This window comes from Cololabis saira, chromosome 24, assembly GCF_033807715.1.
Source record: "Cololabis saira isolate AMF1-May2022 chromosome 24, fColSai1.1, whole genome shotgun sequence".
Classification (NCBI taxonomy): Eukaryota; Metazoa; Chordata; class Actinopteri; order Beloniformes; family Belonidae; genus Cololabis; species Cololabis saira.
Genome location: NC_084610.1, coordinates 572501 through 587957, shown reverse-complemented (window position 1 = coordinate 587957; position 15457 = coordinate 572501). Strand labels below are relative to the sequence as shown.

General features: G+C 45.1%; 1 protein-coding gene across 1 annotated transcript in view; it reads left to right on the top strand.

Moving 5' to 3' along the window:
- Nucleotides 1-2018: 2018 nt before the first annotated feature.
- LOC133425182 (collagen alpha-1(XVIII) chain-like) overlaps nt 2019-15457 on the top strand; it is an 89419-nt gene continuing 75980 nt past the window's right edge. The window contains exon 1 of the mRNA XM_061715882.1: nt 2019-2351. Within this exon, the coding sequence (XP_061571866.1) occupies nt 2189-2351 (163 nt within the window). The 5' untranslated portion in view covers nt 2019-2188. The remainder of the gene's footprint in view (nt 2352-15457) is intronic.

Below are 15457 nucleotides of genomic sequence, written 5' to 3'. Positions count from 1 at the left end.
ATTTACATCGGTTGTCCTCCGATGTGTGAAACCACGCCCACAACTAACTCCGCCGGCCGGAGCTTCCGCCATTTTTTCGTAGCGGTGTATCGCGTCATTCAGGCAGCCAATCAGCACAGAGCCTCATTATCATAGCCCCGCCCACTCAGAATCCTGCATAGATAATGAGGTTAGAGAATGGGAAGATAAAGACATGGCTCAGGGGCTGAATTTCTAATTTATTTAGCAAAAACAATCAAAGGATTGTTTTTTAAGGGGACCTATTATGAATATGTTTTTTCTTGTTTTAACATATATAAAGTGGTCTCCCCTCACCCTGCCAACACAGAAAAGATGGAAAGACACGAAATTCTGCAGGGTCTGTACACCCCGCCCGGCTGAATCTTCCAGTGTCATGTGACTTCTGCGAGCTGTTCAGAATCTGCTCCTATCGTTACGTAACGATAGGAGCAGAATCCATAGGTCTCCTCCGCTGCTGAAACCACGCCCACAACTCTCTCCGCCGGCCGGAGCTCCGCCATTGTTTAGAAGCGGTGACTGTTTCTCATAAAAGGATCAGTACCAACAGTACGGACCCGGCAACTGCACACGAGTCAGCGGTAAGTAACGTTAGTTTTTTATGTTATTTATATTTGTCTACAAGTATGATCTTTGCATGGGCTAAGTATTTAGCTTAGCTTCGGAGCACCGGGGCCCCTCACTGGACCGGACCGGTGAGGAGCTCCGGTGCTCCAGTGTTCCCTAACGGAGTGTTAGGGAACACCGGAGCTCTATTAGTAATACATTTTTCTTCTATTTATGGTTTCAGATCTTCCAAGCACCTGAAGCTGTTCAACGTCACCTTCAGAAGACGTACGGTCCTTCCTTGAGCCAGCAATAGTGCATACATGTTATTTATATACAACTTATGTTCTTTTATTTTTTTAACAATAAAGTTGCCATTTGTGAACATTCAGTGTTGTGATTTCTTTACAGTTAACATGATTCATTTGTCTTGTAACATATGAAATGATGAGAAATCTGAGTAAATAACTGTGGTGTACCTGTTTAGAATTCAATTAAATCTTCCTGTGTGAATTAGTGTGAAGACGAGGTGACTAAAGGCTGATTTATGGTTCCGCGTTACACCAACGCAGAGCCTACGGCGTAGGTTACACGTCGGTTTAACACAGAACCATAATTCAGGCTTAAGATCCGTTTACACCATGTAACTGCATGAGAGCGTCCGACTATCGCGTCGAGCTGCGTGACATCGGACGCTCTCTGTCCACACTGAAACCGTTAAACTCGCGGCCAGTTTGGACAGTCCAATACAAAAAAAATAAAGCAATGGAATTTATTTTGTCGCCGAAGCTCCCTCGCATGGGACACGCTTTGTGTACGCAGCCGCTGCTCTTCAGCCCGGAGAGGCTTTGTTCCCTCCCCTGCTACACGTCATTCAAGCAGCCAATCAGCACAGAGCCTCATTATCATAGCCACGCCCCCTCAGAATCACTCACAGAAAATGAGGTTAGAAGCAGTCAAACTAGAGACATGGCCCACAGGCTGAATTTCTGTTTTATGTAGAAAAAAGAAGCTTTAGATTGTTTTTAAGACATTCAAGGTCTGTTTAAAATATACATTAAATGCCATAATAAGTCCCCTTTAAGACATTAAAGGCCTGTTTTAAACAGGTATTAGATGCCATAATAGGTCCCTTTTAAAGATTTCTCTTTAGCAAAGGTTGACAGACAAATGTGTTTTTTTTTATCTGTACTTTTAAATTTTATTTTAAAATTATTGACCAGAGTCTGTATATGAAAGCTTTTGAATTAATTGAACAAAGTACATTCAGTAGTGAGTATTGGTATTTGCTAAATGTTTGCCTTTAAAGAGCTTCTTCTCTGTTTCTCTCTCTCTTATTTTGACGGCAGGAAGTGTTTATTGTAAAAGCTTTACTTTGAAAAGCCCCGCCGGAAGTGGCGGCGTGCCGCCGCTGTTTTCCGCAGCTGTGCGTAAAGGTGCGCAGATCCTCCCAGGTGGTGGAGCTGGCCGAGCCTCACAAACTCTGCCTCATTTACCTGCTTCCAGCCGCACAGTTAGTCTGCTGGGGATGAAAAGGACTTTCAAAGAATCTGGAAGGACTTAATTTGATTATTTATTTTAGTTTTTTTAGTTTTTCTTTTTTAATAAAGCACCGTTGTCACTGATGGCGCGTCCAGGCGGCAGGTGGAGCGGGCTGAGCGGCTGGAGCTCCGGCAGGTGGAGCGGGCTGAGCGGCTGGACCTCCGGCAGGTGGAGCGGGATGAGCGGCTGGAGCTCCGTGCTGCTGCTGCTGCTGCTGGCCGCGACAACCGGCTCTCAACGCACAGGTACAGGTCTGGAATCACTACACTTTAACTTTACAGGATGCGGAACCCGGTGTTCAGTAGACAAGACCGCCTAAACCAAGACCAGTTCAGCTCCAGACTGACACCAGAAACAAACCTAGTTATTTCCTGATCCTGCGTGATTGTAGAACATCATCCTGGTTCAGCTAGTTCCCATATGAGCTTGTATTCAACTGCAGATCAATAACACAGAGAAGTGGATGATGATGTTGAACTCACTATAAATGTTTTCATCCATCAGCTGAGATCAGATATGTGTGGCGACTGCACTACCGCTATTTCTACACTATTGGAGGATTGACTCCAGTGCTTTTAAGGATTGACACGACTACTAACTAGTCCCAAAGTATCTACCAGAATAACCAGCTCCAACACCCCCCTCCACCTCAGAAAAGTCATGAATAGTAAATGTTACTGATTTAAATTGGACTTAATTTGGAGATGAAACCCAAATTTTAAATATTAAAGATTGAAATTACATTATTTACCATTATAGTAATCAGATTACACCGTATATCAGCATCACTGAAATGGACCTGATGCTTAATCAATCACGATATGCAAATATTATTTCATATATTTATTCAAACAAGGCTGTTATAAACACAAAACTGTAATTAAATACAGACACATGCAGATGCACCAAAACATTCAATAAAATACAAAATACAAACAGTTTACACAACTGAACGTTAACAAGAGAAAGAACTGCTGATCACAAGATTCTGTCACTTTGGTGTAACGGACTCTCCATTATCCGAGTCCAAGACCAAGACCACAAAAAAGTGTTCTTGAGACCAAGGTGTGGAGAACTACAAGTCTAGTGTTCAGTCATTTAAATGTCGAGTTTATCATCATCCAACTTGGATGCAAACAACTAAACTCAAAACCGTTTTAGTTCATGTGGAAGTCTTGACTTGTTTATTATTGTAAAAACTCATATCCACTGCTCTCACAGACTATATCTCTGTTTGGTTTGCTCAGGAGGAGTTCGATGTTAAGAATGTGAATTTTGATCCGACTTCTTTTTGCTTAGTGGTTTAAGCTTGCTGCTTTTATTTTATTGGCTGTTGCTGAATTAGCTCTGGCTTTCTTGCGAAGTTCACTGATTTAGTCCTCTTCAGTACAGGAGACGGGTCTACGGTTTACAGGACCCAGGGGTGCAGTCGAATCATGGCCCCCTCATAACTCCAACTAGGGCTGTGTTGAAAAAATCGATTTTCCGATTCTAAATAGATTCTCATATTAATTCCTAAAAATCGATTTGTATGTATAAAGATTGATTTTTTTACAACTTTTGGTATTTTTTTGTTTATGCACAAAAAATGAATGTTTTGTTGGACACGAGAATAACTGGTGCCATATTTTTGCCTTTAAATATGTTTAATAGTATGAAAACATTAAAGTTTTCAGTTATAATTACATACATTGTGTATATTTCATTACTTTAGATACTGTCTTGAGGTTACATTTGCAAAAAATGCTAAAAACAAAATTCTCAAAAATGTAAAACCGAAATAGACCGAAAATCGAAAAAATTTAAACGGAATGTGGCAAAAAATAAAACCGATTTCATACGGCCTCTGTTTGCTGCCCTGGATCTGTTCATATCAGTCATATAATTCATGCAACAGCTCAAAAAACTGTTTTAATCTTGATAATCGATTCTAAATCTTAAGAATCGGAATCGAATCGATTCTTGACATTTGAATCGATCCCCAGCCCTAACTCCAACATACAATCACCAGGCTGAACTGGTGAATACCATGAACTGGACAAACTCTCTGTCCAGTCAGACAAAAGTCTTCTGAGGAGCGCTTTTGAAACCTATTTTTTTGTTTGTAATATGTTGTGAATGAGCAGAAAGAACAGGTTTAGTGGATTACTCCCGAAATTATATTCTGTGGCTCCTGGCCACTTCAGCCAATCCGTGCCAGATGAGCTGCAGACATCCGCAACGGCAACCTCTAGTTTCACTGCAGTTAACGCTGGCTGCTTGCTCCTCAGCTCCGCAGGCCCTCCCACCCACCGACACAGGTCACAGCAGCACGGGGGCTTGGTGGTTAGCACTGTTGCCTCACAGCAAGAAGGTTCCCGGTTCGACTCCCAGGCCCAGCAGGGTCTTTCTGTGTTGAGTTTGCATGTTCTCCCCGTGCATGCGTGGGTTTCCTCCGGGTACTCCGGCTTCCTCCCACAGTCCAGAAACATGCATACTAGTTAAATTGATCATTCTAAATTGCCCGTAGGTGTGAGTGTGAGTGTGTCTGGTTGTTTGTGGGGACTGCCGGTGGAAACTAGCATATCTGCTAAACCCGGTGTATTTACACTGCTTAATGTAGTGTTCATGAATATGCATTGTCCCGTCTAAATAAACTTTGAAACAGCTATCGCTCCGCTCAATTAACGGCACAACAAATACGTGTTTTAATGTCCTGTGAGGTCTTATTGACTCTCAGCTGTAGATACAGGGCTAAAGCTTGAGTTATAGTTCTGCGTCACAACGACGCCGTGCCTACGGCGTGTGGTACGCGTCGACGCCGTCACTGACGTGCACCTCCTGAAAATTGTAACTACGCGTCGAGGCGACGCAGACCACACGCAAACGAGAGGGCTGTGATTGGTTCGCTTGGTAGCAACGCATTTCCGGTTTGAAGCAGTCGTGAACTTTCAGCGCTCTTTTCTTCGTGTATGTGTGATTTTTTTTTTTTTTTTTTTGTTTTGTTTTTTTTGCACAATAGTTGTCCTTATCTCTTTGATTCACTGTGACCGGAAAAAGTCTGATAAACCATTCAGGAAAAGATCGCAAATTAGCGGTCACGCTGGGTACTGCACCGCGGCGAAACGGAGTGACGGAGAAGTCCGAAGGTTCACGACGGCGTCACGGCGACGGCGTGTGCACGGCGTCGATTTGACGCAGAACCATAACTCAAGCTTAAGTAGCAAAAGTAATGACAGCTAGTAATTGACTGTGCCTGCTGTCGATCACAAGTCCCTTAATTTACATAAATGTGTTGCTTATATCATTTTACCTGATGTGGTACCAAAGAAACCCCCTGGTACAGCTGTCGCGAGTGTGAACTCTGGTTTTGGAGACCAAAACTGGCGTTTGAACTGTATTTCTGCTGTAAAGTTGGACGTTTTGACATGGAGGTCAGTGGCGACTCGCTCACTACTGGTCTGTGGAGGAACTGCAGTGTGATGAATAAAAAGGTGACGCATTGAGGCTGAGTTCCAGCTTGTTAAGATTTCTGTTTCTGGATCCAGAAAAAATGCGAATCAGACTTTTCCTGCAAAAACCTGTCCCGTGTAGTTTTACTGACAAGTCGTGAGTTATAAGCAGCCATAAACTTGGTGATAAACCTTATCACTCTGGATCTTTTTATAAAAATAACCCCGGATCTATACATACCTGTACAGTTTTTATTTGTGTGTATGTAAATCCACTGTCTGAATCTTTTATCCTGCCGTGCTGGTATACAATCAGGCTCGTCGGAGCAGCATCAGCTTTCTCTGGAGTTTGACTGATTTTAACCACATTTTATTTGGCATGAAGCAGCTGGTTTGTAGTTTGTTCCCTCTGCTGCTTCACACGGCCCCGTCAAGACGGTCCCAGTTAATCTAATACAGATAATTCAATGGTTTTCCATTTAGTCACGTAAGGCGACCCCAGCGTATAACAAGTCTCAGTTGTTCAGACAAATAATATTCCTTTATGGACGGGGAGCCACGCCCCCTGCCCTCGGGCCGTCGCAGCACTGACAATTTCTCTCTTTATTCAACATAGTTCATGAAATACTGTATGTTTGTTTCATTCCTTCATTTTCACTGCTGGGAAGGTTTTTCACACAGTTTTTAGAAGTGACTTTTTATTGTAGCTTGCCGTCACATAAATCCACGTGACTCTGTAAAGCTCTGATTGGTATCAACAATTCTCTTTGTCTGATCAGCATTGGTTACTAAATTAGCTGGTATTTGATTATTTGTGTTTTTCATTCATCATATTTTTATTGGTTTTATTTGTTTTAGTTGTCATTAAATGCAATGCTGTTTAAATACTCGGTCTAAATCTTTTGTTTCCACATCAGTGAGTCATGATAAGGCTGATGCTTTTAGTGATTTGTTTTTGCTTACATTTATACAACTTCTCAGGCAAAAACATAAAAAAACGAAAGAAACATCTTGTGGAGAAACAACAATCCAAACATTTGGGAAAACCAAACTTAAACAGCATCAGTCTGCTCAGTGTGCTGAATGATAAAGTGTTCGACCAGCAGCCTTTGCTACTGTAAATCTCTGGTCTTGTGTTTTTTCTATCGGAAAGTAAAGGTGAAAGTGTCCGACTCCCGCCTTCTCACAGTCTCATCTAACAAACTTTTTAAGGACTTTATAAAGACTAAGTGATCCCAGTGAAGTACAGAAAGACGGAGGAAGACAGAAGATTGTGATTGATGTGATGATGGTTGTGTAGTGTGGAGTGTAGATGAGTGTATGATGTTTTGTGGTTATGTTGTGCAAGAGCTGAAGAGCTAAAGAGATGCATGAAGCAGTGACGTTCTTGAGCTGGACAGACTTCCCAGAGGATTAGAAATCTGAAACATTAATCGCTTCATCTCTTCTCTTTTGTTATCTTAGACAGTCACTTGATACTTTTTATTGTTTTGTCTGTACATACTTTAATAGCTTTATCTAATATAACATGATGAAGTACATAAAGATGTACCCCCGAGCAGTTGTCATGGATATACAATCGAGCTGTGGAGACAAAACCACTATTGTGAGCGCGTTTACTTTAGCTGTAAAGTTTTCACGTGGAGGTCAGTGCAGACCGAGTCGATGTTGAGTTGGTGCAGGAAGTGCAAGTTTCGTCTACTGGACGATACTCGGCTTTTGAAAGGTTGCCCATACGACGAGACCAGCCTCATGTTGCTGAAACGCGTGCGTGCGTGCGTGCGTGCGTGCGTGCGTGCGTGCGTGCGTGCGTGCGTGCGTGCGTGCATGCGTGCGTGTGTGTGTGTGGAGGCGGGTGATGTGCATCTTATGGCACTTTTCCACTAGAACCTACTCGGCTCTACTCATCTCAGCTTGGCTCGACTCATCTCGGCCTGGTTTCTTTTCCATAATAATCCAGCACCTGGAGCAGAAGTAGGAGGTTGGAGAAGCTGCTGTGACGTATTTGATTGTGTATCTAAACGAAGAACACAACAACACCAAAGATGTAGAACCTGGAGGAGATGATAGATGTGCTGCTGGGTCTGTGGCTTGTGTTCGATACCAAAAATTAGTGAGAGAAGCTTCAATCGGCAATGCTATTTAATTTTGTTTAGTTTGTCTCGGCGCTGCTGAAAAGTCAGCTGGAGCCGTGAGCAGCTATGAAGAGACAGAGCTCCTGGTAGATCTGGTCGTTCCTTATCTCCCGTCTAGAGCCCTTTTTAATTCTCTCCTCAGCACCAGGTTTATGAACATCTGCACCTCAGAGTTGGATCACCAAACAGACTTTTGCTGGTGGAATAAAATGAACAAGAAGCCGCTGTCAGAGTCGCTCTTTCGCTGATGTCACATCCTGACTCAGACATCTGACTCCAACCCCCCGACCAATCGGTGGCCTGTAGTGTGATGATGTCAGATACAGCCGACTCAGCCGCTTAGAACCTCGGCAGAATAGTTACAGAAAATAATCTACTCGGCACGTTAGACCCCTAGTGGGAAAGAACCAAACCGAGTGGAGGCGAGCCGAGCCGAGCTGAGTAGGTACTAGTGGAAAAGTGCCTTTATACACATTCTCCACTTCAGGGTTCGTCTGTCCCTCCCAGTAAAACAGTCATACTTGATCATGGTTTCTCTTCACTCCAGGCTACACACACACACACACACACACACACACACACACACACACACACACACGCGCCCTCTAGCCACAAACTCGACGCTGACATTCAGCCCACGCGTTCAGGCAGGGACGGTCCTGAATTTGCAGAAATGCTTCACGAGCATTCAGGCTCCTGTGGTGCGTTTGTGGGTTTCATGCCCTGGCGAGTCTGTTTGTAGGAACTCGATAAGAGAACCACAGGTTGGTTTGAAACATTGAAAACATGAATCTGCCAAATAACAAAGTCATCAAACATTAAACTTAGTCATCAAACATTAAACTTAGTCATCAAACATTAAACTTAGTGAACTAGTCATTTACTTCGTGCTCTGGATGTGGAGGTGGGTGAAACCAGCCTTTACACCCTTCTCAGGTGTGCAATTGTGACGCCTCAGGCCAGTTTTTCCTGCAACACTTGATCCTATATTTTATCAAAGCAGACAAGTCGGGGGGTGAAAGCACCTGCGCTGTCCTGCTCTAAACGCGCGTCTGTGAACGCCATCGGGACACAAAGAGAAACGGCGAAGCGTAATTAGAGCCGAGAGGGAGGCGGCTGGTTTCTGCTGACTGGAGCTTCTGCTTCCTGAACGTAGCAGCTTGTCCGAACACGAGGATGACTTCTGAACAATCTCCAATGTCTGTATTGAAATTCAGAAGAACAGTTTTTTTTCTTTGGCTTCTGTTTTCAGCTAAATTTCCTGCAGGTGAATGTTAAGTTGGCGTTCTGTCTTGGAATGTGACCTTTGTTTACACCATTACCCACCAGTAATGATACGCTCGGCTGAATCCAGCACTTATGATGATGATGAAGTACAGAACTACATTCCCTCTACTTTCACTCCTTCATCCAGAGCTACTCTCCCTCTACCTTCACTCCTTCATCCAGAGCTACACTCCCTCTACCTTCACTCCTTCATCCAGAGCTACTCTCCCTCTACCTTCACTCCTTCATCCAGAGCTACACTCCCTCTACCTTCACTCCTTCATCCAGAGCTACTCCCCCTCTACCCTCACTCCTTCATCCAGAGCTACACTCCCTCTACCTTCACTCCTTCATCCAGCGCTACACTCCCTCTACCTTCACTCCTTCATCCAGAGCTACTCCCCCTCTACCCTCACTCCTTCATCCAGAGCTACACTCCCTCTACCTTCACTCCTTCATCCAGAGCTACTCTCCCTCTACTTTCACTCCTTCATCCAGAGCTACACTCCCTCTACTTTCACTCCTTCATCCAGAGCTACACTCCCTCTACTTTCACTCATTCATCCAGAAATACACTCCCTCTACTTTCACTCCTTCATCCAGAACTACACTCCCTCTACCTTCACTCCTTCATCCAGAGCTGCTCCCCCTCTACCTTCACTCCTTCATCCAGAGCTACTCTCCCTCTACCTTCACTCCTTCATCCAGAGCTACACTCCCTCTACCTTCACTCCTTCATCCAGAGCTACACTCCCTCTACCTTCACTCCTTCATCCAGAGCTACTCTCCCTCTACCTTCACTCCTTCATCCAGAGCTACACTCCCTCTACCTTCACTCCTTCATCCAGAGCTACACTCCCTCTACCTTCACTCCTTCATCCAGAGCTACTCTCCCTCTACCTTCACTCCTTCATCCAGAGCTACTCTCCCTCTACCTTCACTCCTTCATCCAGAGCTACACTCCCTCTACTTTCACTCATTCATCCAGAGCTACACTCCCTCTATTTTCACTCATTCATCCAGAGCTACACTCCCTCTACCTTCACTCCTTCATCCAGAGCTACTCTCCCTCTACTTTCACTCCTTCATCCAGAACTACACTCCCTCTACCTTCACTCCTTCATCCAGAGCTGCTCCCCCTCTACCTTCACTCCTTCATCCAGAGCTACTCTCCCTCTACCTTCACTCCTTCACCCAGAGCTACTCTCCCTCTACCTTCACTCCTTCATCCAGAGCTACTCTCCCTCTACCTTCACTCCTTCATCCAGAGCTACTCTCCCTCTACCTTCACTCCTTCATCCAGAGCTACTCTCCCTCTACCTTCACTCCTTCATCCAGAGCTACTCTCCCTCTACTTTCACTCCTTCATCCAGAGCTACTCCCCCTCTACCTTCACTCCTTCATCCAGAGCTACACTCCCTCTACTTTCACTCCTTCATCCAGAGTTACACTCCCTTTACTCCTTCATCCAGAGCTACACTCCCTCTACTTTCACTCCTTCATCCAGAGTTACACTCCCTTTACTCCTTCATCCAGAGCTACTCTCCCTCTACTTTCACTCATTCATCCAGAGCTACTCTCCCTCTACCTCCACTCCTTCATCCAGAGCTACACTCCCTCTACCTTCACTCCTTCATCCAGAGCTACACTCCCTCTAACTCCACTCCTTCATCCAGAGCTGCTCTCCCTCTACCTTCACTCCTTCATCCAGAGCTACTCTCCCTCTACCTTCACTCCTTCATCCAGAGCTACACTCCCTCTACCTTCACTCCTTCATCCAGAGCTACACTCCCTCTACCTTCACTCCTTCATCCAGAGTTACTCTCCCTCTACCTTCACTCCTTCCTCCAGAGCTACACTCCCTCTACCTTCACTCCTTCATCCAGAGCTACTCTCCCTCTACCTTCACTCCTTCATCCAGAGCTACTCTCCCTCTACCTTCACTCCATCATCCAGAGCTACTCTCCCTCTACCTTCACTCCTTCATCCAGAGCTACACTCCCTCTACCTTCACTCCTTCATCCAGAGCTACACTCCCTCTACCTTCACTCCTTCATCCAGAGCTACACTCCCTCTACCTTCACTCCTTCATCCAGAGCTACACTCCCTCTACCTTCACTCCTTCATCCAGAGCTACTCTCCCTCTACCTTCACTCCTTCATCCAGAGCTACTCTCCCTCTACCTTCACTCCATCATCCAGAGCTACTCTCCCTCTACCTTCACTCCTTCATCCAGAGCTACTCTCCCTCTACCTTCACTCCTTCATCCAGAGCTACTCCCCCTCTACTTTCACTCATTCATCCAGAGCTACACTCCCTCTACTTTCACTCATTCATCCAGAGCTACACTCCCTCTACCTTCACTCCTTCATCCAGAAATACACTCCCTCTACCTTTACTCCTTCATCCAGAGCTACACTCCCTCTACTTTCACTCATTCATCCAGAGCTACACTCCCTCTACTTTCACTCCTTCATCCAGAGCTACACTCCCTCTACTTTCACTCATTCATCCAGAGCTACACTCCCTCTACCTTCACTCCTTCATCCAGAGCTACTCCCCCTCTACCTTCACTCCTTCATCCAGAGCTACTCTCCCTCTACCTTCACTCCTTCATCCAGAGCTACTCTCCCTCTACCTTCACTCCATCATCCAGAGCTACTCTCCCTCTACCTTCACTCCTTCATCCAGAGCTACTCACCCTCTACTTTCACTCCTTCATCCAGAGCTACACTCCCTCTACCTTCACTCCTTCATCCAGAGCTACACTCCCTCTACCTTCACTCCTTCATCCAGAGCTACTCTCCCTCTACCTTCACTCCATCATCCAGAGCTACTCTCCCTCTACCTTCACTCCTTCATCCAGAGCTACTCTCCCTCTACTTTCACTCCTTCATCCAGAGCTACACTTCCTCTACTTTCACTCATTCATCCAGAGCTACACTCCCTCTACTTTCACTCCTTCATCCAGAGCTACACTCCCTCTACTTTCACTCCTTCATCCAGAAATACACTCCCTCTACTTTCACTCATTCATCCAGAGCTACACTCCCTCTACCTTCACTCCTTCATCCAGAGCTACACTCCCTCTACTTTCACTCATTCATCCAGAGCTACACTCCCTCTACTTTCACTCATTCATCCAGAAATACACTCCCTCTACTTTCACTCATTCATCCAGAGCTACTCTCCCTCTACCTTCACTCCTTCATCCAGAGCTACACTCCCTCTTCCTTCACTCCTTCATCCAGAGCTACTCTCCCTCTACCTTCACTCCTTCATCCAGAGTTACTCTCCCTCTACCTTCACTCCTTCATCCAGAGCTACTCTCCCTCTACCTTCACTCCTTCATCCAGAGCTACTCTCCCTCTACCTTCACTCCTTCATCCAGAGCTACACTCCCTCTACCTTCACTCCTTCATCCAGAGCTACACTCCCTCTACCTTCACTCCTTCATCCAGAGCTACTCTCCCTCTACCTTCACTCCTTCATCCAGAGCTACACTCCATCTACCTTCACTCCTTCATCCAGAGCTACTCTCCCTCTACCTTCACCCCTTCATCCAGAGCTACTCTCCCTCTACCTTCACTCCTTCATCCAAAGCTACTCTCCCTCTACCTTCACTCCTTCATCCAGAGCTACTCCCCCTCTACCTTCACTCCTTCATCCAGAGCTACACTCCCTCTACTTTCACTCCTTCATCCAGAGCTACTCTCCCTCTACCTTCACTCCTTCATCCAGAGCTACTCTCCCTCTACCTTCACTCCTTCATCCAGAGCTACTCTCCCTCTACCTTCACTCCTTCATCCAGAGCTACTCTCCCTCTCTCACTCCGCTCAGCCAGTGAAAGACGCCTGGTGCTTCCACCACAACATGGTGTGAAATTAGTAGCTTTTCTTCACCTCCATTGTTCCCTGATGATGGAATGAACTACCAAACTGTCCGATCTGCAGGTCTGGACCTACTTTTAAGAGCAAGATAAAGACTCAGCACTTTAAGGAGCATTTCTGCATCTAGTAAACTTCTCTAAACTTCATCAGAATGAGTTAGATCCAGCTCTTTGTATGACTCAGCACTGAGGAAGCTGCATGCACTTATGACAAGCTGATATTAGGATGGTGTTTTTTAAGACCTAGTTTTCCTGTATAAAGGGACTGTTGTGTTGGGTGGGAAGGCAACAGCACGTGTGTCCAACTGGACTCTCAGCAGTCTGACCAGCACTGATCCAGCTGGACCTGAACTATGGGAATTCTTGCTCGTGTTATTCTCTCAGATGTAAGTAGCTTTGGATGAAAGCATCTAAATGACAGTAGTAGTAGTAGTGGTAGTAGTAGCAGCAGTAGTAGTAGTAGCAGTAGTAGTAGCAGTAGTAGTAGTAGTAATAATAGTAGTAGTAGCAGCAGTAGTAGCAGTAGTAGCAGTAGTAGCAGCAGTAGTAGTAGCGGTAGCAGTATTAGTAGTAGTAGTAGCAGCAGTAGCAGTAGTAATATAAGTGGTAGTAGTAGCAGTAGTAGTAGAAGCATCAGTAGTAATATTAGTGGTAGTAGCAGCAGTAGTAGTATTAGTGGTAGTAGCAGCAGTAGTAGTAGTAGTAGTAGCAGTAATAGTAGTAGCAGTAGTAGCAGCAGCAGCAGTAGTAGTAGTAGTAGTAGTAGCAGTAGTAGTATTAGTGGTAGTAGCAGCAGCAGCAGCAGTGGTAGCATTAGTAGTATTAGTGGTAGCAGTAGTAGCAGTAGTAGTAGTAGTAGTGGTAGTAGTGGCAGTAGTAGTAGTAGCAGTAGTAGTAGTAGTAGCAGCAGTAGTATTGGCAGTAGTAGTAACAGTAGTAGTAGTAGCAGCAGTAGTATTGGCAGTAGTAGCAACAGTAGTAGTAGTAGTGGTAGTAGTAGTAGTAGTAGTAGTAGTAGCAGTAGTAGTGGCAGTAGTAGCAGTAGTAGTATTAGTAGTAGTAGCAGCAGTAGTAGTATTAGTGGTAGTAGCAGCAGCAGCAGTAGTAGTAGTAGTAGTAGTAGTAGTAGTAGTAGTAGCAGCAGTAGTAGCAGTAGTAGTAGTAGCAGCAGTAGCACTAGCAGTATTAGTGGTAGCAGTAGTAGTAGTAGCAGCAGTATCAGTAGTAGTATTAGTGGTAGTAGCAGTAGTAGTAGTGGCAGTAGTAGTAGTAGCAGTAGTAGTGGCAGTAGTAGTGGCAGTAGTAGTAGTAGCAGTAGTAGTGGCAGTAGTAGTAACAGTAGTAGTAGTAGCAGCAGTAGTAGTAACAGTAGTAGTAGTAGCAGTAGTAGTAGTGGCAGTAGTAGTAGTTGTAGTAGTGGCAGTAGTAGTAGTAGTAGTAGTGGTGGCAGTAGTAGTGGTGGCAGTAGTAGTAGTGGCAGTAGTAGTAGTATTAAGCCCTGTCCCAATACTCCCCCTACCCTTACACTCAGCCCTACCCCTAAATTTTGCGCATTCCCGTGAGAGTAGTGGTAGTTGTAATAGTAGTAGTGGCAGTAGTAGTAGTAGTAGTAGTTGTAGAAGTGGCAGTAATAGCAGCAGCAGTAGTAGTAGTAGAGTAGAGAGTAGTGGTGTCCCAATTCCTCTTTTCACCTAGGGGTAGTGAAGAAAACGAGTGTAGTGGCTATGAATGTGGCCCTACGGAGCTAGGGTTTTCGGATGCTCACTAGTTGATCTAGGGCCAGAAAAATTTCCCAGAATGCTTTTCGTCGTCATTTACGGACTGAATCAAAAAAAAAAAACATGGCGGACATTTCTTATTTTTTAGTGAATAAAATCAATATTTTGAGTTTCTGCATAAAAATGCGTTTTGATTACATTTCTAGCGAGAAATATATATTTTACTTTCATAATATTCACTCAGTGAATGTACATAATCACTCGTTTGCCCGTTGTTGCGAAGTCTTTTTCAAACCTCGCCAGAATAAAGGCTGATTTATGGTTCTGCGTTACACCAACGCAGAGCCTACGGCGTAGGTTAAGCGGTGACGCGCGCCGTACGCCGTACCCTACGCCGTACCCTACGCCGTACCCTACGCCGTACCCTACGCCGTAGGCTCTGCGTCGATTTAACGCGGAACAATAAATCAGCTCCTGAGCCGGCAGGCAGGCAGAAATCCAGAAATTTTCGGAACAAATTTCTTAACAGGCGTGGCTACAACTGTTAGATTTTATCTATTAAACCAACTTTTATCTTCCTAAGTGATTTATTTCAGCCAGCGGTAATTCTCCACAGAGCTGCAGGTTTCTCCCCGGGACGACGGCGCAGGTTGACCTGGCGATCACGTCAGTATGTGAGCTGCTGCTGCTCCGAGCCGAAATTAAAACAGCTTTTGGCTCTCAGCTTCCTGATTTTAGGGGTGGTGCTGAAAAGTAGGGGTAGTGGGAGTATTGGGACAGGGCCCTGGGAAGATTTCAAGTGCCCTAAAATCTGTGGCTTCTTTTTTAGGGGTAGTGGTAGTGAGGGAGGGCTAGTGGTAGAAAGTAGGGGGTGTATTGGGATTGGGCCTTAGTAGTGGCAGTAGTAGTAGT